We start from the raw sequence: 20,217 nt of genomic DNA, 5'->3' as shown, positions 1-20,217 counted from the left end.
CCGATTTACTTTTTCCATTCGTAACCTAATCAGCCGACACTTGTGTCTGGAGTTATATACAACAGTTTTCATTACTTTACACTAGTTTAGCTGTCCCCCACCACCCAAGTTAACCCACTGCCGACGGGTGGCATGTATGCACATGCCATGGCATGGCGGGACCATCTGCCGGGGGCACGTACGCACATGCCATAGAGTATGTATGGACATGCCATGAGTTTTTTTTGTTACAATCACGGCAAAAGATTATTTTTTTGCCAGTGAAAGTGTGATTAAGTCGGTTTTAACACTTTCTCATTTTTACCATGCAACAAACAAAAAAAATGCAACAAACCGACGATTTCAACTCCATGATGCCGCAGACTGCTTACTTTATTTGGACTATAGACCGAATAATGATCAACTATGGAGTCTATATAACAACAAAAATACCCTTCAGTCTTGATTTATTGGGAAGTTTGGCAAGTAGAGACTGTAAAAAATAATGAAAACTGAAAATACAACATATCTTCGTAGTATTACGAAGGGATACTGGTATTTGGCATGAGTGGTCGCGCATACTAGGGCGACGATATAAGCCCCCGGCAGCGAGGCCCCGGCCTCTATGAATGCTACCCGTCAGTTATGGGTTAATAGGGGCACTCAAGAGTCTAGAGTGAGCTGCCAGATTTTCCTTTCTTGAGACTGGACAGTGTATAGGGGCCCTTGAATCTCTCTGGGAAAGCGCAACACATCCTGCACTGGCTATGTGTCTGACGTCTTAAGGTAGAGTCCTATAAGCCTCATCTGACTTTGGAACCAGACTCACAGCTCAAAAGCTTCCTGCTATATTTGTCAGCCAATGAGGGTCTATACTATGTGATAATCTTAGAAATTTGTCAAACACTATTAATATTATTATACTTCTAAGTGCCTTGTCCTTTCAGGGTGTTGGCGATCATTAAAAACTCTGAAGTCAGCCTGGATGCATGAAATTGAAGTGAGTGTAATTATAATGTAAACAAAACAGGGGGCTAGCAGCTATTACCTGATAACAATAATAATGATAATAAAGCCAATATCACTACTGCTACTGCTATTATTACTATTAAAGCTACTGCTAATATTCAACTGCTTATAAATCTATCGATAATTATTTTAAAAAATCAACAATGACAATAATAATGATAATGAATACTGACCAAAAAGTAGCTGCTGTCACATCCTTTTCCTGTTACTGTTCAAATGAGCTTATTTGTTAAAACATTGTCCCAAACAGTCATACATTATATTGAATGGGGGGAAAAAAATCAAATATTCGATATTCATAAAATATCCACAACTTCAAACCTACTTATACAAGATCAAATTTGTATGACAAACAAATTTGATTATGTATGGGCCATATAAGATGTAGATAGATGGACTTTTTTTTATATAAAGGATAATCTTTCAAAAATATAACAAACTAGAACTATGTTTTTTTTTTTATTTTCCACTTTACACATTGGAATACATCTACAGCAAACAAATACAAAGTACTGAAACCTGCTGATCTCTGAATAAGAACAGTTTTATATTTAATCAGTAAAAAATCTAGTTTACAAATAACTCAATATATTTTAGATTTCATTAATCCTAATAAATACCCCAAACAGGGAATATAAAAAAGCAACAAAAAAATAATGCACTTTGGCAAAACAAGAGAAAGAAAATACAGGGGGAGAAAACTCTTTATTAAATTAAAAAAACAATAATAAATAAAATAAAAAATAAAATAAAATATACACAGAAAAACTTGATATAGACACAATCATACTTATTACCTGCACCATATGCAAATGACTCTTCCTATAAAACTTAAATCCAGATCTCAAAAGAGAGGTGAAGAAAAAAAAGAAAAAAACAAAAACAAAAAAAAAAAACAGGATACAAAACCATACTGATTATTCTCCTTTTCACACACCCAATTGGACAAAAAAGGTTACCAAGCTATGACAACACCTGTTCCATATCGAGTGTGCATAAGCTCTGGTCATTTTGATTACAAAATAAAAATAGATGAAAAGAAGAAAAGGGAATGAAAGAATACAGAAAAAAGAAAAGGTATGAAAACAAGAAACAAGAAATGGAAAAATGAAATATGGAAAGAAGGAAAGAAGAAAGAACGAAAGAAAAAAAATAGAGAGGTAAAAAAAAGGCAAAAGAAAAGAAAAGAAAAGAAGAAGAAGAAGAAAAAAAAAGAAACAGGAGGAGAAGGCAGGGAGAAAAAATACCGCGTCCTTGCATCTTAAGCTGAACCTACGCCTATTTAGACTGTGCCTTTGGGAGTTTCACGAGGAAGGTGTGGTCTGAGGCAGGAGGATGAGACCGGCTGAAAAGAGCCTGGCGGATTGTTGAGAGGTCGGGCGCTACTTGCTCTTCTTTCCTCAAGCTTTTGAGGCCCGGCAGTCCTGCAGTGCCTCTGCCGCTTGTCAACAGACTGCTGCCACTGTGAGCGACAAGTGGACATACTAAGCACTCATATCATGCAACCGATATCATATAACCATAATGATAAATATGCTAATGATAATAACAAATAATTAAGAATTATAAATATCAAATATGCTACTGGTAGTCATTATTTTTTCCACAATAATAATTATCATAATAATAAGTAACAATAACATAATGAATCAATATACTTCCTATTCAAATGAAATACTTCAGTACACTGAAATCATTAAAGATTCATTATCTATTGTAATAATAGTAATAACAATTATAATAATAATGCCAAAACATAATGTCCATTAATATAACAATAATAGATATCCGAGACATTATGAAAGCATCATCATAATCATAATAATAATAACAATAATGCTGATATGATAATCATCAATAATGCTAAAAATAATACCAATACCAATAATAAGAATTATAAATTCTTATTATTACTCATCATTACACTAATAATAATATAACAGTGACAATGATAATAATAATGATGAAAATAATGATAATGGTAATAATAATAATAATAATAATAATAATAATAATAATAATAATATAAATAATAACAAAACTAATGAAAGCAAATGACAACACAGAGCAGCATAATGAAAAAGGTATTACCAAACACAATACACAAAAGCTCATACTACTGTTAAGTTAATAATAATAATAAGACAAGCAAGTTACTTCAAATACAAATAAGAATTCTCACTGACAAATGCAAACATCTACAATACACAGAAAAGTAACAGATACCTGCACAATGATCAACCATGCAATTATCAATGACAAATGAATTCAAGTATTGTGACTCTAATCATTACTTAGTGCTTGATGGAGAGCAACAAAACTGATTTAACATTAAGAATATTCTGACAATAATATGCATTTTTTACCTAATTTGTTCATATATTGATTAATTTCATTTATTTCTCTCTCTTTTTTTTTTTTTTTTTTTTTACCAAGGGCAATAATGCCATATTCATACAAAGTTCAACAAGTGAAAAAAGGGGTCAACTTACAAGACTTACTCTCACACATAGTAACCCGTGCGCCCTCTACCGTCCCATGAAAAAGAAAAACAAAATTAGACGTCTAAGATTCTACTTCGCCCAGACCCACGTTTATCGCAGCCCTCCAGACAAACAAACAAACAAACAAAAACTCTGGCAATAATATAAACATGATAGACTCAACCTTATTTTGATTATTCTAAGTATTCTATATTTCTCTCTACCAAACTGAGACGTGCGGTTGGACGCTAAGGCAAAAGACTTTGTATCAAAGGGAGGCAATGGGAATCATGTGGCAGAGAAGACCACCAACTACACAGGAATTGAATATTTAATGGGTTATGTATTTCTAAAAGTGAGAGAGAGAGAGAGAGAGAGAGAGAGAGAGAGAGAGAGAGAGAAGAGAGAGAGAGAGAGAGAGAGAGAAGGTAAGAGAGAGAGAGAAGGAAAGAGAGAGAGAGAAGGAAAGAGAGAGAGAGACAGAAAAGAGAGAGAGGAGAGAAGAGAGAAGAAAAGAGAGAGTGAGAGAGAGAGAGAGTAGAGAGAAGAGAGAGAGAGAGAGAGAGAGAGAGAGAGAAAGAGAGGAGAGAAGAAGAGAAGAAGAAGAGAGAGAGAGAGAGAGGAGAGAGAAGAGAGAGAGAGAGAGAAGAGAGAGAGGAGAGAGACAGGAGAGAAGAGAGAGAGAAGAGAGAGAAGGGGAAGAGAGAGAGAGAGAGAGAAGAGAGAGAGAGGAGAGAGAGAGAGAAGAGAGAGAGAGGAGAGAGAGAGAGAGAGAAAAGAGAAGAGAGGAGAGAAGAAAGAGAGAGAGAGGAGGAGAGAGGAGAGAAGAAGAGAGGAGGAAAAAGAGAGAGAAGAGAAGAGAAGAGAGAAAAGAGAGAGAGAAAAGAAAAGAAAAGAGAAGAAGAGAAAAGAGAGAGGAGAGAGAGAGAGAAGGAGAGAGAGAGAGGGGAGAAGGAGAGAGAGAGAGAGAGAAAAAAGGAGAGTAGAGAGAAGAGAAGAGAGAGAGAGAAGAAGAGAGAGAGAGAGAGGAGAGAGAGAGAGAGAGAGAGAGAAAGGGAGAGAAGGAAGAGAGAGAGAGGAGAGAGAGGAGAGAGAGAGAGAGAGAGAAGAAGAAGAGAGAGAGAAGAGAGAGAGAGAGAGGAGAGAGAGGAAGGAGAGAAAGAGAGGGAGAGAAAGGAGAGAGAGGAGAGAGAGAAGAGAGAGGAGGAGAGAGAGAGAAGAGAAGAGAGAGGAAAGAGAAGAAAGAGAGAGAGAGAGAGAGAGAGAAGGAAAGAGAGAGAGAGAGAGAGAGAAGAGAGAAGAGAGGAAAGGAGAGAGAGGAGAAAGAGGAGAGAGAGAAGAGAAGGAGAGAAGAGAGAAGAGAAGAGAGAGAGACGAGAGAGGAGAGAAGGAAGAGGAGAGAGAGAGAGAAGAGAGAGAAAGAGAGAGAGAGAGAGAGAGAGAGAGGGAAGAGAAGAGAGAGAAGAGAGAGAGAAAAGAGAGAGGAGAGAGAAGAGAGAGAGAGAAAGGAAGAGGGTGAGAGAAGGGAAAAGGAAGAGAGAGAGAGAGAGAGAAAAAAGAGAGGAGAGAGAAAGAAGGAAAGAAGAGAGGAGAGGGAGAGAGGAAGAGAGAGGTGAGCGAGAGAGAGAGAGAGAGAGGGAGGAGAGAGAAAGAGACGAGGAAAGGAAAGAGAGGATAGAGAGAGAGGAAGAAATGAATTAGAAATGAAGAGAAGAAGAAGCGAGAAAAGAGGAGAAGAAAGAGAACATTGCAAGAAAAAGAAGAGATAAGAGACAATTAAAAGAGAGAGATAGAGCGAGAGGGAAATTGAGAGGAAGAAGACGATGTAGAGAGTGAGAGTCAGAGAGAGAGAGAGAGAGGAAAGAGGAGAGAGAAACAAAAAGGAAGAGAGGAAAAGAAGAATGGAAAAAGAAAGAGAAGAAGAAAAGAAGAGAAGGAGGAGAGAAGGAAGAGATAGAATGAAGTGGAAGAGAAGGCAGAAGAGAGAAGAAAAGGGATAGATTAGAGAATAATAGAGGAGAAAGATAGAGAAAGGAAGAAAGTAGATAGATAGAGTAAGATGAGGACTAAAAAAGGACGATGATTGAGTAGAGAGTACTATAATAAGAAGAGAAGAGAGAGAGAGAAAAGAGAGAGAGACGAAGAGAGAAGAGAGGTTCCTGAGAGAGATAGAGAGAAGAACAAACAGATTTCTTTTTAGATAGAAGAATCAGACATCAAGAATTTTAGGAGATGGAGGGAGAGCAACCAAAGAAGAAGGTCCGATGATCACAGAAAAGTTGATAGATGTAGATAGAGAAGAACAGAAAAGATTTTAGAGCATGAGTGAAATGATGATACTAGTAGGAAGAGGGTAAATAGAAGATTATGAGAGAGTAAAAGAGAGAGAAAGAAGCAGGCAGACGAAAAGAGAGAGATTGAAGAGAAGAAGGAAAGAGAAACAAGCATGCACTCTATTAAATGTGGTCATAAGTTTATGTTTTTTGCCCATCTACATCCCCGAGTGATAAGTGACAATGAATAATTAATTTAGGAAAATTGTATAAAAAAGGTCACAATATATTAGTATGAAAATAGACAGCCATTTAAAAATAAAATCCTTGAAAAACATTCCCTATTCCTACACAAAATGAATACAGTTATTATCACCCTTGGCCTTGACATGATAGTGAAAGAAAAAAGCTTTGATTTATGGGACTAATTTTTTTTTAACAATGGCTAAGACAGATGGCATCTGAAGTGTCAAACATGCTGTTTGAGCAGATCTGTGCTCGTGTGTTGAGGAGGGGGAAATTTACGCTATTTGGCAACTACATAGTGCATGAAAAGGAACAATACTATTTTTTTAAAATACAAAATTGTTTTCCACCAAAGGTTTGTGGACCACATTGCAAAACATAACATATTCATAATCATTCAAGTGTACTTTAGTGCATGTGATTTTAGGTAACTAACTTTTTTTTAATGCTACTCATTGAAATGATGCATTGCAAGAAATAAACAAAAAGAAAAAGAAAAAAAAAATAAATAAATAAATAAAAATAAAAAAAAGGGAAAAAATTATACATGGTTTGCCAAAGTGCAACAGAAGAAGACTATGTTTTTTATATATTATGTATTATATACATCTGGTTACCCAATAGAAACAAGGGAACAGATATTCTTGATCATCTAAATATAATACTTCTCTCACTATCTACATAATTTTATAAATTACTATTTCATAATAAAAGGGACAAAGAATAATCAAACGATTTCCCAACATTGAAGTTTCTTCCTTCATAGATATCTACAAGAAAATACTAACAGATTTTCCTTTTTTCTACTTAAAGCAATTCTATATCATTTCCCAAACAATTTTTTAGGAGGTGGAGGAGAAATCTCTCAAAGTTAACTATACAGGTCCAACTATCCACAGAAATAATCTTTGATGTATGTTTAGATATATCTACCAAGAACATCAAATGTATCTTTTTTTAGCATGCATTGTGTGTATACACATATTTTTTTGTATACCTACTTTCTACTTGTATACAGTTGTGCTATCAATTATGGAAATATCTCATTTTGGAGTGTAGCAAAAAATGACGTTCATTATAAAATTCTGTAAAGCCACGGTCCATAAAACTATTGAATTTTGGATAGAGTTCTCTAGACTTTTCATAAATTACATAGTAATAAATATTTTTTACTGATTCCTTCCAAATTCTGTACTTTCTCAACTGGCATAGTGTTGAAGTTTAAATCATTTTGTTAAATATCCACATTAATATTTGTCTGAGAGAGTAATTAAAAATGATTTCTTTCCTAAGATATAGACTGCTAAGTACAACTTCTCCTGTCTGAAATTCCTCTTAAACTAAAAAACTAATCTAAACTAAACTCAAGACAGGTGATGTTACTGATATCATCTTATCACAAACCAACAACTCTCCCAAAACTTATTCTCAACCACAAGCTAGTCAATTCAGATGATAACAGTGAGGTGCTCTTCTGTGTGAATGTCAGAGTACTAATAATGTGAATTTTGGGTCAAAGTGTACCAGAGCAAAAAGGTGTGGTAAGGTGAGTGAAAGAGGAACATACCTAGGGAGATAAAAAAAAAAAAAAAAAAAAAAAAAATCTTATAGATTTCACTATTTTTTTTATTACACAATCTTTCACTAGTTATGATACATAGCTAGAAGAGCTAATAAATGTCTGTAGTGTTATTTTACAAAGACAAATTGCATGCATCATGCACAAAATTTGCAATCATCTTACCTTGCAGCTTTTAAAACAGATTTGGTTTGAGTTCTAGGATTTGCAGGAATTGGTGGAGGTGGTGGTGCTGATAGTGAGGATGACTTTTTGTTAACAACAGTTACACTCATGGGCTGCCCATCTAACTGCCTGTTGTTGAATACCTCAACTGATCTGCAAGACAAAAAAAGGATCCTGAAAACTGGTCTCATACTCCTGAATTGACAAACAACAAATTATTTGAATATTGTGCAAGTTTTCTTACTCCATTCCTAAAAGGGTCTTTGTATACCTGAAAGCATCCTCCTCATTCAGAAAAACTGCTTCAGCAATGCCCTCTCTCACTATTCGAGCAGAAATAATTGGTCCAATGGTCCCAAACAGCTCTTCCATGTCTTCAACACTAACACAGTGGTGCAGATTAGTAACCAATACCTGTAAAAACACACAAATTTGAAGTTTTAACTGAAAATAACATGGTTATACCACTGGCTGCAAATAAATTACCTCTATGAGGAAAATCACTAAGTTTAAGTGAAGACAATTTAAAAATACCAACTTAATTCCTTCTCAAGGAATAAGTTTTTCAGTGTACCTTGAATCCCTGAGGAGCACTTGACCTTTGAGGCTGATCAAGGCGTGCCATGAGACCAGATGATAAAGGAGCCATCTTCTTTGGGCGAGTGACAGTTTCAACATCATCATCATCATATGCTGGCCTGCAATAGGAGAGTTTGGTTACTTCAATATTCTGAACATTCAATGCTTCAAACTTTTATACATACGAGCAAACTACATCCTTGAATTGCTAGCACATGTTACAGTTACCATATATCATTGAAGAACTCAAGTGTCAAGGACATTTCCCTACCGTTTCTTGACAGGAGACCTGGTTGCTATTCTAGCAGGCACTCGAGGAGGTGGAGCTCTTGAGGCTGTGACCCTTGTTGCAGGGGCCCTTGCTGCTGGCACTCTTGAAGGCAACCTGGGTGGTGACTCCCATCCATCACTATACTGTGGACTTGGCTCCTAACCATGAGAAAATACCAGTACGAAGTGAGAAAGACAGAAGAAAGCACAAATAAAATATTCTTGTACATCAGTTAGGGACATACATTTTACTGCACTTGTAAAAAAAACAAGAAAAAGTCATTAACACACTGATGCTAGGTGATATCCAATCATGTTATGGCAAATTTTTATCAACACAGTGACATTTACTATATCATAAGCCCAGGTCACAGTGAGTTGGATGATGCCTTGGGAACTTGGCTGAGTTAGACAATAGTCCTGGTGTGAAGTGGTGCCTGCTAATGCTCTGTGGCCTTGCCAAACTCTACTCAATATCTTTCCCACAGTAAATGGGTTAGGCAGAATGAACTGCCCTCTATTTCCTTGGGTGTTTGTTTATTATTACTGGTTCCTATAAAACTTACTGAAAGTGATTGGTAAGGCCACTTTGTTAGACTTACCCTGAAATTATTTGCTGTAGTTATTTTTAAACGAGTTGGTCTGATCTCTTCCATTTCTGGTGATTTTCTGGAACGGTAGAGCCTATGCTCAGGAGATCGAGCTCTCATCATGGCATCTGACCGCATCCCACTCACGCTGTAGGTCTGTGAACCTGCTGAAGACAGCCCCATGGATCGGACTGGAGGATTCCTGGCTGTCAGCTTCACTGGGGGTTCCCTCAATTCTTGCTGTCTGTACAAAATGCCATGAGAGGAGAGTTAGTGCTCTTACCCAACTGAAGACACAGTACCTCAAAATAATAATCTTAACACAATACATAAAGCATAAATGCCTTAACACACGAATAGGTTCAATGTTTGTGGTTATGAATACCTACACATACATATAAAGTGGTAAAACCAAAATGGTGCTATGCCATATGCCATGACTTTTCTAATGCTATTATTACCTATATTCTATGTTCTGTAACAACACTATTTAAATCTGCACAAGACAGTGTACTTATATGACCAATGCAAATTTCATCCTAGGGGTGCCATCCCATAAAAAGGTTTGAAAAAAAGAGTGCTGCAAAAATGGGCCCTAAGGTAATATAAAGGAACATAAAAGTATTGTGATGTACATGTGCACGAGCATACAGACATTACCAAAGAATTTTACTTTACTTTTTCTGAGTAAATAAATTCCCCAGTGCATAAAGCTACTTCAACAAGAATTTAATACCTAAAACCAATAATTTTAATAAACACAGACTCTCCTTTAACCTCTCTGTGATGGCTGACGTAATATCACAATTTATCTCACACTGGATAGCTGATGCAGTATAATTCTTTGTGGTTACATAAGCAAGTTGAAGTGTGAGTTAGTTAATTAGTATGTGTGTGTTTCTTATGCGAACTGAGTAAAAATATAAGCTATTATGGCCTTTGACTTTTTGTGGTTATTATGGCCTTTGACTTTATGTGGTTAATCATAATCTGTAACCTGATTATCAACAAATATTTACATTCTCTATTAACAATTAACCTTTAATACCATGTAGCTACCTTTTACACCCTAAAGGCTGGACAATATTAGAGTAACATGTTCACCCAGGATGGTGGGGATTTGTAAAAGAGGAAGGTCTTAAGGATATAGGGTGATTAGATCAAATGGTGAGTACCTTTGTGTCTGAGGAAGGGAGAGTAACACTGTATGAGAAAAACTGCAAAAGAGCCATTATGAAAAATCAATGGGTAATATGGGTAGAAATGGTAGTTGGAGAATTAGGAGAAGCCAGAGAATGAGATAGGAGAACAGGGGAAGGTGGTGAAGTATCAGGAAGAATGTCGGAGGGAGGGACCCAGAGATTGACACTATTGTGATATAATGGAGTAATATAAGGATCCTGGTTGGAGTGGTAAGGATAATGGGGAGAGAAGAGGAAATGGTGGTGTACATGTAGGAAAGGATGGATATCAGTAAATACTTTGTATGTACAGCTAAAAGTAATAGTGGGATTGAAGGGTGTATAAGAGAGCGGAGCATTCTCTTGAGTTATGTTTAGGAAGTTTGGGGAGTTGGGTGGGGAGGTCTCAGAAATTAAGGTTTTCTTGTAAGGAGGGGAAGAAAGGAGAGATGAAGAGAAAGAGGTGCGTATAGGACAGGATGTAGTAGAAGATGGGGTGGAACGTTTAGACTGTCTAGTGTGACAGTGAGGAGGAGGAGGGGTAGGCATCTGGGAAGTGAAAGAGATTGGAGTATAAGAATTTAAACTGGAAAAGGAATTTGACTAGGGACCGAGAGTTGAGGTAGGATGGTTTGGGGTAGACGTAAGAGATACTGGGGGAGATGCTGAGAAATCTTGAGAAGACAGGAGGGGAGCGGAGCAAAGAACAGTTTGGGAATAGCTAGGAGAAAAACTTTTGTGTGCTTCCTGGCTGGCCTCACATAGAGTGAGGCCTAGTTTGAGTCTGAGAACTGTTACCTCCGATTCAAGCTTGTAGGTAGGACAGTTCATAGAAAATATATTACGGGAGCCACAACAAATGACACACATACATAACGGAGCTTTCATAACCACTATGACAAGGCATGCATGATCGGAAAGACTGTGAAAAGGAACTTTACCTACTTGTTTTTTTGAGACATTGAGAATCACAAAGAATCAATCCCACTTGGCTGGGCCAATAAGAGTTTCAGAGGTGGCAGCAAAAGAAGGACAAGGGTAGGAAGAAGATGGGGTGGTGTGGAGTGGGTAGTACTGTGGGAGGAGGGCAACAGTGTTGAAAAGTAGTAATAGGGGAGGAGGAGGTAGACAATGAAGAAGACTGTGCAGTGGGATATGGAGTGAATGACTTTGGGAGATAGGAAAGGGTGTATTGTAAAAGTTGAGTAATGGATAATTCATAATGGACAGAGTTGATAGCATACATCAAGGAGGGGGTATGGTTAATGGTTAATGGTTAAAAGCAAGAGAAATGTGCTAGACATCTAAGGTCATGTAGCACTATAGTTAATGTTTGGGAAGGGTGGTTGAGTTAGTGATTAGTTGTCTAAGCTAAAGGAATTGGTGAGTGAAAGGGTTAGGGTCGGGTGTGGTAAGGAGTTAGATTAGATGAAGGATATGTACGTTTGAGGAAAGAGAATAGGTTGTTGAAGCAGAAAGTGTGGGATTCTGAAAGGATGTCTGATAGGTTGGAGGTCGGTGAAGGGAGGATAGATGGGGGAAAGCAGAGGTACGGGTTGTTTCAAAACGTGGGCACGATAATAGGATGTGTGGGATTGAAAGGGGAACATTACAACTGTGCAAGGGACATTGGTTTGAAAGGGAGGTGTGACATAAGGTGTTTTCTGATTGATAATATGGATGAGACATAAAGGGAATGTGGGGATAAGACAAAATGATAATTGGGGTATTGGAGGATGTGTTAGAAAGGTCTCTTGAAGGCATACAATAGATGGACTATAAGAGGAAAGGATATGACGAAGGTCAGGTCTGTGGGAGCGGAAACCGCGAATATTCCAATGAAGGATAGTTATACTTTACTGATTTTGAGGGGGAAGCAGTTAGAGGGTGGGAAAAGGACTGAGAGGTCTGAGATGGGAGAGGTGTGGGAGTTGGTGTTCTACTAGGAGGGTATTAGGAGATGAGGAAGGGGATACTTGTGACATAAGGGATTCACGTGTGTATCCAGGAGGGAGTGGAAGGGATAGAGGGGATGGTGGGAGGGTTAATGTGGGCGGGGTTGGGGTCGGGGGGGATGGGCTGTGTTGGGGGGGGGTAGGAGGATAGGGTGTAGGGGGGATATCGTTAGGAGGAGGATGGATATCAGCAGTTACTTGGAGTGTGGAAGGAGCAAGAGTTGTAAGATTTGGAGGTTGAGTGTCAGTTTTCATTAGGTAATCTTGAATATTTTCATGGTTTCTTCTTCTGAGTGGTGGGAGTTGGGGGATATAGGATTTCTTGTGAGGGGGGGAAGAGAGGACGGGTGTCTCAAGCAAAGGACAAAGGAAGGTGGAGGTGATTGTGTGGTGGGGGAGAGGGGGTGGAACGTTTGTTCTGTCTGTTACGGGTAGTGCGAGGAGGGAGAGGGGAAGGTGTTGGGGGGGTGGGTTAGGAGAATTGGTAGAATGAGCAGTATTACTGGAGTAAGGAGTAAGAGAGAAACCACGTCGACGTGCTTCTTGTCTGGCTTCACGTAGTGTGAGTCCAAGTTTGAATCTGAGAGTTGCTACCTCAGACTCAAATTTGTAGGTGGGACAGCCCCTATAAAATACATTATGGGGCCGCCACAGTTGGCACATGTGCGTGATTGTGCAGGGCAGTTAGATCGGGTATGGCCAGGTTGGGCACATAGTGGGCATCTGGCTGTGGAACGGCAATGTTTGGCTGGGTGTCCTAGACGCCAACAATTTTGGCACTGACGTGGAGGAGGTTGGTATGGACGAACAGGGAGGATTCTCCTCCTATATAGACGTTAAAGGGAAGGTCATGTCTACGGAAGGTAATTTGGCTATGTTAGTGGGTTTCTTTCGATTACCTCTGGGGGGAATGGAGTAGCATTGTACTGACGTTGCATCATAGTCTGTGAGACAGGCAAGTAGGTCTTCTCCACAATCTGACCAATCTTTGTCATAGATTGGGCAATTTGCTGGGGAGATTGAAACTGTTCCGGTGCAAGTATTGAGGGTTGGATGGGGTTCTGCAAGGATGGGTTACCATATAGGCCTGTTAGTTTTGTTAATGCTATAGCTTGGTTTTCGGATGTTACTGTGACAAGACGGGAGCGGTCGGGTCGGCTACGGAAAGAGACTTTACCTACTTGTTTTTGGAGACATTGTTGGAAGAGAAGGGTGTTGTCAGAGTAGGGAGCTGTGGGAGGATTACGAAAATCGGTCCCATTGGCTGCGCTGAAAGGGTATTCATATGTTGTAGTGATAGGGGTAGTCGAAGGGCGGGTGCGTGACGATGGAGTAGTGTTGAGGGAGGTAGTGTTATGGGGAGGTGGGCAATAAGGCTGTAAGGTATTAATAAGGGAGGATGGGGTGGTTGATGTTGGAGGGTTTTGGGGGTAGAGGTGATAAGTTGAGCGTGTGGGAGAGTGGAAATGTTTCTTAAGGATTGGTTGTTGGCTACTGTACTAGTAGGCATTGATGAGGGGGTAGTTGTTGCAGTGTTCGGAGCCGTGGTCAAAGGAGAGCCTGGGGTCAGGGAATCGGGTGGGTTTACATCGTTGGGGCTATTTGATAAAGGGGCAAGCCTCATTGCCCCTAATAGTGGAGATAACTTTTCATTGCTGGCCATGGTAAGCCTGGATTATGTTGGGGATAAAGACAGTCCACCCCTCAGGGTCCCCTTGAGGGGTAAGGGCTAGATAACAATCAGGGGAATACCGTGCCCATGGCTCCCTCAGGCCGTTCAGGACTGGCACAAAGTCAGCCTTTCATCCTTTCAGCACGGCTCTCACACCTTAGGAGGTGGATAGTAGAAGGGTTTGGTGAAGGGACAGAAACGTATGGTGGGAAGGAAAATAAAGACCATGCAAAATTAGTTGAGTCGAGGGCTGAGTCCCAAGGTTGGGGAGTTCCCCATCATTGGGTCCCAGTCTCCGCCTCCTAAGCCCCCCCACGACAACAACGAGCAAGGGATTGGGTGGAACTGCACCAATAATTCAGTGAATACTTATAGAGTTATCTGCTTAAGATGTGCATCTTCATTACAGCACTCATGATAATGAGGCACATAGTATTTCCCTCCTGTGGCCGACTTATGTTTGACATTCATGCAAACTATGACAAAAGTTGGTGAGGGACATCTTCTGTCCAAATGATTTACTTATGTCCATCACTCTATCCTCTGCTTCCCAGGTATCATCTTATATAACTTTCATCGATTGCACTTCAGTAGTTAAACACATCTGGGTTATATCAACATTTTCATCCTCAACCACGGAGGTATATTCTATATATTAAGTAAAAATGTTAAATAAATTGCAATCTTTGACCCTGTGTGGGTGCTGTTACCTCAACCTCAGCCAACATTTTTATTCTTTTCTTGCTTTTAACCCTTCAATGCATACCATTTAAACATTTCACAGTGAGCTTGGTATTTCTATCTTCTATAGGAGAGTGGTTTCCTTTTTATTTGGTCAAAATACTAAAATCTCAATGAGGTTAATGACTATTTTCTTAAGGGAAAAATAATTTCCTCAAGATTACAACTTGTTGAGAAAATGGTTGCCTGTGAGGGGATGCCCTGTATGACCCAATATGCTGTGGACAGATTAGACCATATACAAGTGTCTATGTTAACCCTTTTCCGACAGGTAGTATTCATAGTGGCCCAGGACTCGCTGCCGGGGGCTTATATCGTCGCCCGATCATGTGCGACCACTCATGCCAAATACCAGCATCCCATGCCGTTTCTTCGTAATACTACGAAGATATGTTGTATTTTCAGTTTTCATTGTTTTTTAAAGTCTCTACTTGCCAAACTTCCTGATAAATCAAGACTGAAGGGTATTTTTGTTATATAGACTCCATAATTGATCATTATTCGGTCTATAGTCTGAATAAAATAAGCAGTGTGCGGCATCATGGAGTTGAAATCGTCGGTTTGTTGTGTTGTATTTTTTGTTTTGTTTTGTTGTTGTTGTTGTTGTTGCATGGTAAAAATTATAAAGTGTTAAAACCGACTTAATCACACTTTCACTGGCAGAAAAACAATCTTTTGCCGTGATTGTAAAAAATCATGGCAAGTCCATACATACTCTATGGCATGTGTGTACGTGCCCCTGGCAGATGGTCCCGCCATGCCACCCGTCGGCAATGGGTTAAAACAGAGCCAAAGTACCTTGCAACTTGCTGATAAGATGGATTATAAAAGTCTGCTTTGTCATTCTTGATTGTCACAACATGGGGGTTATTTGGCAATGGATGATAACGTTCGCCATCACGAGTTCTTGTGACAGGCTGCGGTCGACTGTTTGATGGAATTTGCCTCTGCAGTCCTTTTGAGAAGTTGGTAGCAGTTGGCTTTCCTTTAACTATGACGTTCCCTTTGCCGAGCCCATCACTCCCAGCCACTGTGCGGATCAGTGATGTTCCTTGCATGCGGGTCTGTCCACCAAGGTCTGTAAACATATACAACAAGGAAATGGTCTTTAGTAAATTACCAAACAAAACAATTAAAAATGAATACTTTTTATGAACCAGCTTTATGTTATCTTACTAATTTACTTGATCAAAGCTGAACATTATAGCAAACAGTTCTATTATTCTTTTAATAGTCCCTTTCTGGTTTTGCCTTCTTCTTTAGTGTATAACATAAAATAAAGAAAGAAGAGAATATGATAAATAACACTCCTAACACTAAAAAAAATCCAAAATAAATGTATATTGGTCCACTTACAAGAAGGAAAATTCTCATTCCTCATGTTCTCATCCATTAGTCTGGGGGTCTTCCGTATGCCAGGATTCTAAAAAGAACAATCATGGATGTTAAAAATGCATTAAATTAACACAGTTTCATCTGTCTGTGAAAGAGGGTACTGTGGCAACAACATTATATGCCACCATTTGAGTAATTCTGATTATGCCTTTGTAATTAACAAATAATATTGTTTCCAAACTTAACATAAATAAAAGGAGACAATAAAATAATCTAAATATATCAGAAATATGGAGCAAACAAAACAGGAGTATAGCTGCAACTGTTTACCTTCTGTGTTGCACTGGAGAACTTCCTGTTCTTGTTGATCTTGTCTCGAGCATCACCCTGCTTTGCAATTTCAGCAAGGCGATCTCGTGCATCTCTGAGTCGAAGACGTTTTTTCTGGATGATTTTGTTTCTAGCATCACCTATAACCTGAAAATATATGGCATGGTTATGTTCACAATTTTATGCTTTTCACACTGATATCAAACAAGTAGATACAATCTCAATACACCAATCAGTCACTTACAAGACTATTACATATGTTGGAAAATCTATCTACTACAAGCACTAATGTTGCTGACTATCAATTAGCAAGATCTCCTGAGGGCTTAAAGATATATAGGTATATTTCAATTTACACTATACAATATTTCTAGAAAAAATTGAAATCATCAAATACGTGAGTGTATAATCCTGTTGTCAGTCTCTTGCAACTGAAGAAAGAGGAGGGGAAGGGGGGTGATGGTAAGGGAAAAGAGCAAAGGTTGTATAAACTGACAATAGTTAAAGCCAATTCTGGAATACAATGCAAGTGTCTAGGGATTTATAAGTATTCAGCCAGATCACATTAAAATATCACATAATAGAAGCAGAAGAAGGAATGATTGAAATACAATGCTACACAAATGGAGAGATGGATAACTATATAAATTATTCTGGGACTCTGAATAGTGCTCTTAATAAAGCACAGGTTCCTGAAAAGAGAAAACTACAAGAGCTTACTGCATGTGAGGTACCTACCCCTTGTGCTGGTGGTCCAATTATCAGATTGGGGCGTCCTTTGATAATTCGACCTCTTCCCAGTCCCCCTCCCACGTCCTTTACTATGTTTCTGGAAGGATGTAACATAACAATCAATTTACATTTCCTGTCTCAGTCAATGTTACAGCCCTGACTTACACATTCCTAAAGGTTTTATTACTGAAAGGGCTCTGGCAAATCACCTGCAATAAATTAATACATAAATAAATGACTAGTGATGTTGCTGAGGATGCAACTTAAATACATCCAAGTCCAATGTGATTTTTGTTTATGAATAGTGTTTACACATAAATGGTTATTGCTATATTTCCTGTTAACCTTCTTCCTTGATTTTCATATATATTAATTTCTGTTCCTTATTGATATTAGTATTGTTAACAAAACAATAATGGGCATCTCACTGGTAAGATGCCCAAGAACATGAATAGTAATATTTATTTATTTTTATTTATTGAAAATTTTCTGCTGTGTTAACATCTACGGTCAATAGCGATGTATATAAAACAAAGCGATAGGGTGGGGCTTGGGGGCAAGCTTTTTTGGTTCAGTAGGGCAGTGTGTGGATTTCCAGAATGGTCAATGGTCAAAACAAACAAATACACTAGGAATCAAAGGTTACACAACAATATGGTAAAGTATTGTGGCGAAAAGATTTAATATGAGTTAACGATTTCAATAAATGGAAAGAAGGGCATGAACAAGGAATAGGAAAGAGGGAGAAGATCCTGCAAAACTAGCTGAGGTGAGGGCTGAGTCCACGGCAAGGGTGATACCTATATTGGGCCTCAGTCTCTGCCTCACCCCCCCCCCCCTGCAACAACAAGCAAGGGAGGGGGGAGGGGTAGGGACATAAGCAGTAGCCTGCCACCTCATACATGAGACATTTGTGTTTTTGGCTCATGCTTTGTTTCAGTCATTCAACATGAGAGAGAGAGAGAGAGAGAGAGAGAGAGAGAGAGAGAGAGAGGAGAGAGAGAGAGAGAGAGAGAGAGAGAGAGAGAGAGAGAGAAATCCCTGAAAACTTAAGGAAAGAGGAAATCAGGTTAGGTCTTGTGGGCTTTAATGCTGAGTACCTTTGCAATAATGAAAGTAATGAATAGAGGAAGTATCATTTGTTTAGTGTTGAGATTAGATGCAAACTCTTACTGCAACCTATCAAAATTATACTTAAAATAATGAACAAGCTGGATGCAAATGGAATAAGTTGCCCATGCCTGCTAATGCGTCATATACATGTGTTCAGGATAAAGAGATCTTCATTGAGTATGCGGATAATACATGATTTTCAAAATAATAATACCCAAATTACAGATCTTTATCAGAATTATGACACACAATTTGATTTCCTTTATTTTAGTTACTTTATTTGTCTTTCAAAGATCACAGTCATCAAGCTAATCTTTACGGTGTGGACACACTAAGATTGATAGTCATATAGAGGATATGGAGAATAATCTGCAGACATTAATGATAACATTATAAATAAAGGAAAAAGATCACATAATAGTTCACTCAGTACTCCCAAGTTTTAGTTACATCTTGCCATGCTTATCAAGATAAAAACAATGTTTGATGGGGGTGTTAGGAAGCAGAGCCCCCCTACAAACCCTCCCCTCTGGGAATGTCTGAAGCCAAGTTAGAGCAACTTAAATCGAAAATAAATTGTGATGTGAAGTTGGGTCTGAATTGTAAAGCAAAAACTTGTTCATTTCACCATAGAAATACTTTAGAGAAGCATTGGATGTAGCTATTTATCAAGAGAACAAGTATCAGGATGAAAGTGCTCAACTCATGAGCTAAAAAGACCTTGGAAAAAAACCCAGAATACTTCGATTTCAGACATTTGTGAAAATCAGATTCCTGTGGCCTAAGTAAAAAATTTCACCAGTTAATTTTCTTAATGACTATGCTATTACCATGACCAATTACTGCAGCAGGTCAGTTTCTGTGAAGCCTCCCATTGACTGTTCTGGAACTGCACACAAGAACATACAAAATAAAGGCCATTTGATCATACAAACTCAACAGATTCTCAAGAAAAAGTCCTAATTTGGATGCCACTGTGGGTACTTTGCCAACTATTTACCAAATATCCACTATTCACTAATCAGCTGCAAACGTAAACACGCAGACGACGCCTCTCACCACCACCGTCCGCGTGCAGCTTACAAAGTACGTAAACTGTAGAAAGATCGGTTTGCTCTTCTACATCTTGTAATTACGTTTTCTACACTACTTGGGCAGCAATTTGTAAAAACGTCCGTCAGAGCAAATATCAGCAACTTCCAGCAACATCACAAGACATTTAACATCGGCATCAGCAATACCAAATTACACTGGTGGCTTTAAGGTAGCGGAGAAGAGGAGCGAAATTTACTTTCACATCCCATTAATAAGCGTCCAATAATGGTGTACTTGTAGGTTAGACTCCTCATCGGTGGGAAAAATGGGGAAAAAACGTGAAAAATCAAATAACTAAACTGGGCCGATGTTTTTGAGAGATGGAGGGAACCGCTCTAATATATACATATAAATACGGCCCTAATCCGGTGTAAACACCAACCAACTTGAACAAAAATGCTTCCTTGTCATGCTGTATCTATGTGGAAATTTCTCTTCATCACCTATTGCCTGGTTTGTTTCCTGGGCGGATATTTCTCTGCTTGATGATATCGTCGAGGCTGAGCTGCGAGTCGGCCATGTTTGTTTGTCATCGGAGTCAAGCGAGAGACTAGATCGGTGTCCTTTTCATCTCTCTCTCTCTGTTAATCAACGTTGGAACAAATCTAGTTTTAAACACTTAATTGGAGTGCAAAATTAAAGTCAGGGAGTATATGTTATTTCTAAATATTTTTAAAGGTTAGGTAATGAACATAGTTAGATTTCCACTTTATTGTTATTTGTTGTCATCGCGACGTCGGGGTCAAATGAAAAACCAAATCCTACCATTAATCTTTATAAAATTGCATTCGAAAATTAAAACCAAAGAGTAAGTGCAATCAACAACAAAATAGAATCTTTAATGCCAGGTGATTTTTAAAAAAAAATTCC

General features: G+C 38.6%; 1 protein-coding gene across 2 annotated transcripts; it reads right to left on the bottom strand.

Annotated features, from left to right (window-relative positions):
* Positions 1–1,448: 1,448 nt before the first annotated feature.
* LOC119576822 lies at positions 1,449–19,893 on the bottom strand. 2 transcript variants are annotated; one of them, XM_037924472.1, is made up of 12 exons: positions 19,791–19,893; positions 17,146–17,236; positions 16,408–16,554; positions 16,099–16,165; positions 15,541–15,820; positions 9,206–9,437; positions 8,605–8,762; positions 8,329–8,452; positions 8,026–8,168; positions 7,755–7,907; positions 3,501–3,536; positions 1,449–2,470 (listed from the first exon to the last, which is right to left on the bottom strand). In XM_037924472.1, exons 1-11 carry the CDS (start codon positions 19,865–19,867, stop codon positions 3,512–3,514), a joined length of 1,497 nt encoding a protein of 498 aa, XP_037780400.1. In that variant the 5' UTR covers positions 19,868–19,893; the 3' UTR covers positions 1,449–2,470; positions 3,501–3,511. The 2 variants fall into 2 exon arrangements, with proteins under 2 accessions (XP_037780400.1, XP_037780399.1); XM_037924471.1 differs by lacking the exon at positions 3,501–3,536 and having other exon boundaries at positions 2,152–2,470; positions 19,791–19,873.
* Positions 19,894–20,217: the final 324 nt, after the last annotated feature.

Source organism: Penaeus monodon, chromosome 9 (assembly GCF_015228065.2).
Source record: "Penaeus monodon isolate SGIC_2016 chromosome 9, NSTDA_Pmon_1, whole genome shotgun sequence".
Classification (NCBI taxonomy): Eukaryota; Metazoa; Arthropoda; class Malacostraca; order Decapoda; family Penaeidae; genus Penaeus; species Penaeus monodon.
This window is presented reverse-complemented; position numbering and strand designations above follow the sequence as displayed.

What these genes read in the sequence shown, in the direction of transcription:
- LOC119576822 (XM_037924471.1), bottom strand. Translation starts at nt 19,867, where the DNA reads ATGGCCGACTCGCAGCTCAGCCTCGACGATATCATCAAGCAGAGAAAT. An exon ending in GTGCTCCTCAGGGATTCAAG is followed by an intron (nt 8,169 to 8,328) that starts GTACACTGAAAA and finishes GTGTTTTTACAG; the next exon opens with GTATTGGTTACTAATCTGCA. An exon ending in AATGAGGAGGATGCTTTCAG is followed by an intron (nt 7,908 to 8,025) that starts GTATACAAAGAC and finishes TTTGTCTTGCAG; the next exon opens with ATCAGTTGAGGTATTCAACA.